The 9885-nt window shown below is 38.7% G+C and overlaps 1 protein-coding gene across 1 annotated transcript; it reads right to left on the reverse strand.

Moving 5' to 3' along the window:
- Positions 1-421: 421 nt before the first annotated feature.
- On the reverse strand, positions 422-9185 carry LOC145985654 (uncharacterized). The gene is made up of 2 exons (XM_083119722.1): positions 9092-9185; positions 422-1713 (listed from the first exon to the last, which is right to left on the reverse strand). The coding sequence occupies exons 1-2, from the start codon at positions 9183-9185 to the stop codon at positions 422-424; spliced, it is 1386 nt and encodes a 461-aa protein (XP_082975848.1).
- Positions 9186-9885: the final 700 nt, after the last annotated feature.

A 9885-nucleotide genomic window follows, 5' to 3' on the forward strand; every position in this document is an offset into this window, starting at 1 on the left:
AAATACACCAATTGTGAAACATTACAATTAATTATGTGTTACAATTGTCACAAATGTAATGGTTTTCATCATCAATCTCATTATCAAATGTTGTGCATTCCTCATGAGCCCATTTCTTGCACTTGGAGCACGTGATCCATCCCTCACCTGGCTTCGATCTTGAAAAGGGCTCACTACAAAACATGCACTCTTCTTCGTCACTCTCATCAGAAGATTCATCATCTAGGCCTACTGGTAGTTTTGGTTTTTTGTTCTTACCCTTGCTTAGAGCTCGACCCCCAAACAATTTTTTACGCGCTGGCCTGTTCTTACATGATGAATCTTTGCTGTTTCCTGTAGCTGAAGAGTTATGAACCTTCAGCTCTGTCAAGTAAGGACTAGAAGTCAAAACTGCTGTCACTCCTGTCTTTCTCGATGTTTTTCAGATACTGTTGTCTCTTATCATTGCAGGCAAAGGCAAGATGTCCTTAGGGCTCATCTGTTTACACACTTTTGATGAAGTGCTAGGTTGTGGCTGTACCGTTAGGACGTCAAATGGACGAACTTTTGGCTCATCGCGAACTATTTGTTCTCCTGATGGACCAACTGATGCCTCTCCTGGAACTGCCGATTGGTTTGGAATTACATCGTCCTCACCTGGAGGTGGTCTGTTCGTCGTTTCTGCAGCTACAAAAGCCTCTTCCGGAAAGATGTTGGGGTCACAAGGACAGATTCCAGTTGACCTGAATCCATTTACTGCGGTCACTGTGGTGGCTGCCTTCATGTACGCTTTCCCAAACAGTTCACCAACTTCAGTTATAGAGACTACCTTTCCTGGGTGATTACGTAGCCACGTTGCACATTCCTGAGAATAAAATGTGCTTAATGGGCCCATGAAGGCAACATCTAGAGGTTGGAGTTTATGGCTCGTGTGAGGAGGGATACACAGTTTATGCACGTGGTTGTCGCGTGCCTTTAGAACCAATTGAAGGTTCTTTGTGTAGGTCGCGTGGCCATCGAGAATAAGGAGTGCAGGATCATGAACGGAAGGTTTGGTACAATGGATGAAATGATCAAACCACTTTGTAAAAATATCTGTCTGCATCCAGCCTGAAGGGTGGCAATGAACAATCGTATCTGGAGGTGTTCCATGGGAAAAGGCTGGATTATTTCTAACACGTGGAAAAATAAGAAGAGGTGGAATGTAGTATCCTGCTGCACTAAAGCAGATCACAGCAGTTGTTGTTGTTCCTCTTTCTGCTGATGAAATTTGTCCAACTTGTCTCCTACCCTTTAAACTGATAACCTTGGAAGTTTTATTGGGAACAGTGCTCATACCTGTCTCGTCGACATTATAAATGCGACTAGGAGAAAACTTGTGGGTGTCCATCAGTGCTGTAAGGAGATCGAAAAATTTAGCTACAGTTACCTTGTTGAAAGATGAGGCTCTAGCTTGAGAAGTAGACTCTGGAGTTCGAAGTGTTAAAGCAGGATGACGTTTCAAAAATCCATACAGCCAGTCTACACCAGCCATTCCAGACTGCTTAGAGAATGGATGTGCAATATTATTACACTCAGCATACTGAAACGCCAGGCAGCGAAGATCCTTCGTCGTGAGTCCGAATAGTCGTGATTCCATAAGAATGACATGTTCCTCTAATTCTGCCTCCTGAGATTCTGTGAAAATCGTCCTGAATCTTCCTAGTCGTTTCTCACATGACTGGTCAACGTCCACTGCAATAAAGAAAAAAAAGTGTTAATACAATTAGTATCAGCCTATTGTATGTAATTACGTTTGTCACTCGAACTTTCAAATATGTCTATTTTGGTTTACTTTATTTCTCTTTATACTCATAACAATTCAATTTTCACAACAAGACTGAAAAGTTTCCAAACATTATCCTGTGTTACAGTGTAGGTCCACACGTCTAGGTCCTTTCAAATACGGATGGAATGTTTATAGCCTACTGACCATTCATGAATCAATTTATACAATGTTAAGAGCTAATTTTTAATCAAAAACTAACAGTCCAATCAGCTGGGATTTATGAGCTGCACAGCAGGCTTCATGACACAGTGGTTAGGAAACTAGTCTCTAAATCCGACAGTCTTGGGTGCGGTCCCCACGGTGGGTTTCTGATCTCAAAAATGGGGGGGGGGAATATAAGTTTTATTAGCTACATTATTCATCACATGTAGGCCTTTTATCAATAATTTGTTTAATAATGTTAATTAATAGCAGATAAAGTAATAAAAATAAAGTTAATATATTCATTATTTCTTTTTTAAATCCAATACTGTTTCAAATTAGGTCACACCTTTAATGTTTTCAAGTTGGTATCACAGTGAGGATAAATGTCTTCATAATTGCTTAAGCCTACTTAGGCCTTCTGCTCATTCACAATACGATTTGACTTAAATTAAACAATGAGAAACTTATTAGCCTACACACTAAAATGCACTAGGCTATATCCATAAGCTGCTGTTCTACAAAAATAAAATGTATTAAATAATACAAATTGAAATTCTTACCATCTCGTTTTACTCGACGGTAGCTACAGCGTGGCAACAGGAACGGCGAATGAGTCAGCAGCCTTCTGGAAACTCATAATCAAGGTACCTTTATAAGGTAGGCCATTCCCGAGGTTCCGAGATTTTCTCCCATGATTCTGTGCGCACTATGACGTCATTAAGAGGACAGAATGGAACTTACTTCGTTATCGTATACGGAAGCTTGAGATAAATAGGTCGATTATTTACTTATACACACTTTTTCTTGAATGCCGGTAGAATGAGAACAAATCAACCTGTTTGTGCTCTTGCAATAATAATAGAAGAAAATCGCCTGGAATAAAATGATCATCGCTTCCCAAAAAGTTGCTGTAGCAGGATTGATTCAATTTGTTCCTCCAAATTTCGGACTTACTCAGTGGTGCAACCACATGGGAGGGCAGGGGCATTGTCCCCCAACCTTCGACGGAAGTCAATTCTAGGAGGGGGGGCAAACATTGATGGCCAAAGGCACCTGCAGGGGGCACAGAGGAGAAATTGCCCCTTCTATTTCAAATTTTATACAAATAAAAATACATTTCGTAAAATGTTCTTGCTCGCTTTGCTTGCAGTGACAGCTTTTCTCAGTCTCATCAAGTTCAGAGACGTAGCTAGGGGGCGTCGGGAATCGGCCATGGGCGCCAAATAATCTAATTTTAAAAAAAATGTGAAAGAGAGAATGCCTTGGCGCCATGTGATATTATTTGTTCCTTATTAAGTCAATATTGTTTTAAATTGCAAAAATTGGATCAAAAAATTTTCATTCTCGCTTCGCTCGCAATATGATTGTTTTTTGTAATCTTATGTATTTAAATAATATGTTTTGTATATATGTAATGAAAAAACTTTGAATACGTACATAATTTAGTGTTAGCATCTTGCATATGTATTTTCTTATTTTATGTCGCTACATGTTGCATATGTGTAAAACATATGAAAGTTATACATGTTATATGTACAAAAAAATATCTTAGGCATGCATTTATCATTCATTTTCTGCCATTCAAAAATACTGTTTGTGTGCTTGTTTTCAATTATTAGCTAATGTAAAATTTCTGGTGTTGAAAAAATATTTCAAATCGTTTGTTCCAAATAAATGCTTTAGCACAGACATCTACCTCCCTTTTGCGAAATTTATGAGGATAATAACGTCTTTGATACTGCTACTACTACCACTAGTAATAATAATGCCATTATTAATGTTATTATTATTACTATTATTATTATTGGTACGTTTATCCTGGTACTTTCTCCCTCCAGATAAAAATTTGTGGTTGCGCCTCCGGCCTTATCTTCCACACTCGCCTTCCGTATCATCACGTATGCAACTTTCAAAAACCTTTACACAATCGGAACTCAGTTTCTAAGTATTGCTTCATTGAATATTGAGTGCAAGATAAGATTTATTAGCTTTGAAGTTGAAACATCGTCCGCGAAAATAATACTTTGAACATCTCGTAGGTAGCGAACACTAATTAACAAATTGCACTGTGTTACTTTACTTTATGTGCGTTTGTTGAGAAATTGTGCTGAAAATAAAATGTACGACTTACAGGACAGACGTTTCTCCCCTGCACATCCTTTCAATCTTCTCGTCAATCAATGAGAAGAGCTGTCATGTAAATAATGACCAAAGAAGCTATTCAATCAGGCCCGTAGCCAGGAATTCTTTGGGGGGGGGGGCGAAGTCAATCCTAGAGGGGGGCAAATTTTGAATATATTGTGTCGCATTGGCACATATTATGGTAGGGTACACAGAGACACTTGCCCCCCTCCCCCAAAAGCTATAAGTAACAGAAAAGGGATAGTATCTTGAAACTGCAACGATAAAAAAAAAAAAACTTTGAGCAACATCAAATAGCAATATTTCGATAATGACCTTTCCAGGTTGCCAAAGAATATAAAGTTTAACATAAATAGGCTAATAGGGACTGTACCTACTGGATATTGTAATTGATTGACTTGGTGTTTTAAGTCCACTTTATGCACACTAAGGCTAATTGGAACTGGACCTACAGTTTAAAGTGGGATCCGAACCATTATGTGCCTTCACCCTACTTGATATTTACAGGTCGATAATGTTAATTGATGACTAACAACAGCTTTGGGCCTCTCTGCAGAACTGATTAAGGGAGCCCTTTATAAATCATGCTTCATAATGATTCCCTCTAGTTTCCAGTATGCAAGATTTTTTACGCACAAAGGAATCTATCGAGAATCCAACAACACCATTTTGTTGTGTTGTACAAGCAAAATCGGATTAATTACATAATAATGGTTAGGATCTGCACTTTGATGAATTGTGGAAAAAAAATGTAATACTTTTTTTGACCTTGCTAAAACATTAAAACATGGGTCCCTTAGTCCACCACGGACTCTTATTTCCTTGCATCACTACAGACAATGTTTGCCTACTGGTTACGTTAACCATTTTGCAAAATAGTGTGTGAATTGTATTATATTATAGTTGAAATACATGTTTCGACACCTGACAAAAAATAGGAATCCCTTGATTGACCAATGACTTCTTGGATTACAATGTCATCATTAATATTTGATATTAAGTTTCATAGAAAGAAATTGTTTTAATAGGGCGCAAATAATTTTACGGGGGCTCCCAGGTCCGACTCCCGCCGCCCCATATAGCTATGGCTCTGAACTTGGACTATAAGAATAGGAGAAATTGTAAGCGAAGCGAGCAAGATAATTTTACGAAATGTATTTTTATTTGTAATAAAATTTTAAATCGAAGGGTGCAATTGCCCCTCTGTGCCCCTTGCAAGTACCCTTGGCCGTCTGGAAGAAAAATGTAAGGAACACGTCCTCCCCGATGGCGCAGTGGTAGCGTCATCGCCTTGAAATCAAGGGGTCCCCGGTTCGATACCCGGTGGAGGCACAAAGTGGTTCGGATCCCACTTTAAACTGTGGGTCCAGTCCCAATTAGCCTTACTGTTCATAAAGTAGACTTAAGAAACCAACTCAAACCAAACCTACCTGTATTATTAGTAAAACACATTTTATGTGTGTGTTGGATATGGTATGAGATTTAATTAGGAAAACCGATGGATAATGTAATATTTATACAAAGTAAATTAATGTATTATGTTCTTACAACAAATGTAACTATTACAGAATAGGAAGCCAGTGCCGAAATTAGCCGTAAGTTTTTGTTTTTTTTAATTCCTGGCAGTAGTAAATATTGTTACAAATAAAATCCAAAAATTTAGATCCTCAACTCAGGTGGATAAGAGATCAAATTATAATTCTCAGCTTCCATTTACCTCCGATTATTAGAAGTATCATTCGACCGAAAAGCAATCTCTGACTGTTGGCTGATACATGCGACGTACCTAAAATACAGGAAAACGTAACAGCATAATCGTTCCATTATTTTTGTTTTGTATTTGTATTGCTTTTGTTTTATTTCAAGTATAATTTACCCTTTGGCTAATCGCAAAGATGAAAATGAATGGTGAGTAGATGAAATGGATGATCACAAATCCATGTGGATCACAAACAGTACAGAGTACTACACAGATTGTTGGCCCACATGCCAGAACCTAGTAAGCCCGCAAGAATGAAGTTCCTAGGATATATTACCTGGAAGAAATATTGCTATTTGAATGTTTCCCGAAAAGACACCCTTTATACAATAGCCATTATCTAATTCATTCGCCGGCTCGGTAGCCGAGGGCGTTAAGTGGTCGACTTTCGATTTCGCCTCCGAAGTTCCCTGTTCAAATCCCAGCATGGGCATAGGCGTTCTCTGCGAGTCAGGCATGTATCCAGGAATTACTTTCGTGGGGGACTAAACACCATATTTTTAAGGGGTATAGATAGAACCTCACAATTTTATGTTTAAGGCCAATTGTGGCAATTGGGTTCAAAACGGGAGTGGGGGTGCAAGAAAAGTTTACTTTCTCTTCCCAAGGGTTAGCATAAAGAGGTTATAGTGTGAAGGCAAAAAAATGGGGAGCAACTATCCCCAAAATCGTCGCCACTGTTCAAGGCTGCCAAATTATTCAGAACAAGAAATCGGAACATTTTTTACCACTCAACTCCTCTGTTTCCATGCATTAACATTGTGTGCCGGAACCATCTCAGTATGTGTGTTTGTCCATTTCTTATCATCAGACATCAAAACATCTATGACGTCTTCGAGTGTTTTTACGAAACTGTTACACACGCACGGGATGGACAATCCACTCGACAACGCGAGACTCAAACTGTGTGCTGCGAACTGGACGCAGAAATTTCTCGAATATTTCTCTCTGATTCGAGCCTGAACACCACTACTGTGTCTTGTCCTCCCATGTTTAAAGTTCTTATAAAAGCCGAAACTCACCAAATTGTTCATATTCAGGCCTTAGCACTCACAAGTGTTCACAATTGTCTGTCACAACTTCCGCAGTCTTGCCATATATTGGCACAAAACAAAGTAAGTCTTCTCGAATACAGTTCGAAACAATTAATTCCAAATGAAAACCCTTCCGATCCCAACACATCTAGTGTTTCTTCTCCCAATATGATTAAATGCTTACTCATTTATCTCCAGTGACGTGCCCAAGGGAGGGTTGGTGAGGTCATAACCCAATTTGACCAAGTATTCCTTAAAAAAATGAACGTCAAAGAGAAGAAAAGATGGCAAAATAAGGACTGACCACCAAAAATTGTATGCATAACCCTCCTCTTCTAAAATTCTGGGAAAATTTGGTCCGGGCACAACTAACTCATCACTCAAAACTTTGATTTTCAGTTGATCTGTGCAGCTTATTTCTTTTTTAACTAACCGCTCCAATACCCGTTACTGCTTAAATATTCACTTTAGAGAGAGACCTTCGATCTCTTCGGCCCTCGACCTGAACTAGCACTACACTGAGGCTCCGGAAATTCCGCTGTCGTTAATATCTTCTGCTTTGGACCCGAACTGGAACTAGTAGTAGACTTCGTTACTTTATGGTATTTAGTCCTTTTCATTTTCAAATCACTAGATCTTATAAAGCCACCAATAGACTGTATGAACTATCACACTTACCTTTGAATACTCATTAACCGATTCTGTTGTACAGATCAACCTGGAAATTGAAGCCGCGTATTTTAACCTCATTATATTCTAGAACGTTCCACAGATAAAACGATTTGTTAATGTTGCCAGTAGTTCGACTCCTTCTCTTATTCAAGAACGTTCCCTCTTGCGCTTTCCAGAGATTAAAAAATTCAATGAATCGTCCTACGTGTGGCGCTACGTTTGCAGCTTCCAAATGCTGACAAGTCTTTGCATAGTGTTGCGACAACACCGAAAGCGCAAGAAAAGTTTTAATGCAATATTATCAACAACAGGCTTATAGAACATTCTCCGTGTTGCCTTGGTAAGTATTTTGCTCCTTATATATTATCGGCACACTATTCAAGAAAACAAAAACCTAATTTTGCCGGATCCTGTGGCTGAGTGGTTAGCACATCGCGCTGCGACACCAAGGGTCCCGGGTTCGAATCCCGCTCAGCCATGGTTGTATGTGAATGTCCATTTATCATTTACATCATTTCATCACTCATTCCCATCTTCGTAAATTAGCTAAGAGGAACAAAATGCGAAGTAAAATAAAATAAATCAAATAAAAAAAACAACTAATTTTATGTAGTGTAAACTGAAAAAATTAAGGGGGGCTCCAGCCCCCTGATCCCACCTTGGGTGCGCGCTATTAACAATAACAGGGTTATAGAACATTCTGTGTCTTGGCTCGAAAATTATTTATCTCAAATTATCATCACATTATTTAAGAAGCCATGAACCTAATTTTATGTAGCGTAATTTCCTGAAGGGGGTGCTGGAGTCCCCTGATGCCCACCTTGCATACGTACTTGACTCGATAATTATTTCTCTCCTTAAATTATCGTCATGTTATTTTATTTCACACCACAAGAAACCAAAAACCTCATTTTAACTATTGTAAACCGCAAACTTTCGGGGGTTTCGAGCCCCCTAAGCTCCCCCTTGGATACGTGCCTGCTGCGAGTGTCCCTTCATCAATTTAAACTAATCATCACTCATCATGTTCGTCGCGATTAGCCAAAAGTGGAAGAAGACACTAAATAACAAAAACAAGTTTATTCTCATCGTGGCGATCAACTGGAGAATCTGAAAAGTAGCGTAAAATATTAAAGGGAAATTCCAGGATATTCAGTAAAAAGTCATATCAGAATATGCCCGGACAAGAACTTTCCTTAGAATTAGACATTTCAAATAAATGCAATAGGTTAGCTGGAAAGAAAAGCTGGCAGTGGACTACAGCCTACAGGGACAAGATATTACGCAAATAATGTATGAAAAATAAACTATGCATTGTTTCGGAATAAGTGTATTCTTCTATCGCGTATTTGATCTCTTGTTGTCAAATTAAATTAACAGCTTTGGTGTATAATATCAAAAGATGCATGAAAACACAGCGTTTCATGGGCCATCTGCTACATTCTACGCATAGCTTTCTTCCGCTGGTGTCCGCTTGGTGACGTCACAAGCTCTAGCCAATAACGTGCAAGTCGCGGAGTGGCCCCCTCTGACTCATAATATTATCTTTTACAGCTGTTACAGCTAGAGCCATAGACTCCTCTGTCCAGGATTGCTGATTAGTTGTGCGTTTGTAATTACGTACCATCTTGCCTGAAACAAGAAGATGTAACATAAATAATACACAATTTTATTGGAATTGTATTAAAATCTAACCATTACTATTTAGATACTTCGAGAAACTGTAGCCCGGGGCAAAGTGGAATAACATTTCTCTTTGCCAGGGACGTAGCTAGGTTGATCAGTTTGGTGGGGCCCAAACAAGATTTTTTCTATCAAACTATTATAAATTAACAAACTATTTATACACCATATAGGCCTATGTTGTATACATACATTATATATGTATGTGTGTGTATATATATATATATATATAGTCTTGGAAAGAAAAGGATCAAGGGCTTCCTCGGTGGCGCATGGTAGCATCGTCGCCTTGTAATCAAGGGGTTCCGGGTTCGATAACCGGTGGATGCTCATAGTGGTTCGGATACCAATTTACACGGTAGAACCAGTCCCGATTAGCCTTATTGTGTATAAAGTGGACTTAAAACATCAACTCAATCAATCAATAAATTGGAAAGGAACATAATTTTCTTCTGTAGCCCCCAACAGTCTACGGATATACTCTCGCGAAATACACAGCCATTATTCGGGAAACTAAATGCAGAATGAACTCATTAGCTTAATGGCTTAAACACCAAGAACAATGTTATTAGTCTTTAGATTTGTAAATTTGCTGGGGAAAAAATTGAGAAGTAGAAAAAACCCTTTTCCGTGGTTTTAGATAT

Source organism: Lepisma saccharinum, chromosome 3 (assembly GCF_977018435.1).
Source record: "Lepisma saccharinum chromosome 3, izLepSacc3.1, whole genome shotgun sequence".
Taxonomy (NCBI): Eukaryota; Metazoa; Arthropoda; class Insecta; order Zygentoma; family Lepismatidae; genus Lepisma; species Lepisma saccharinum.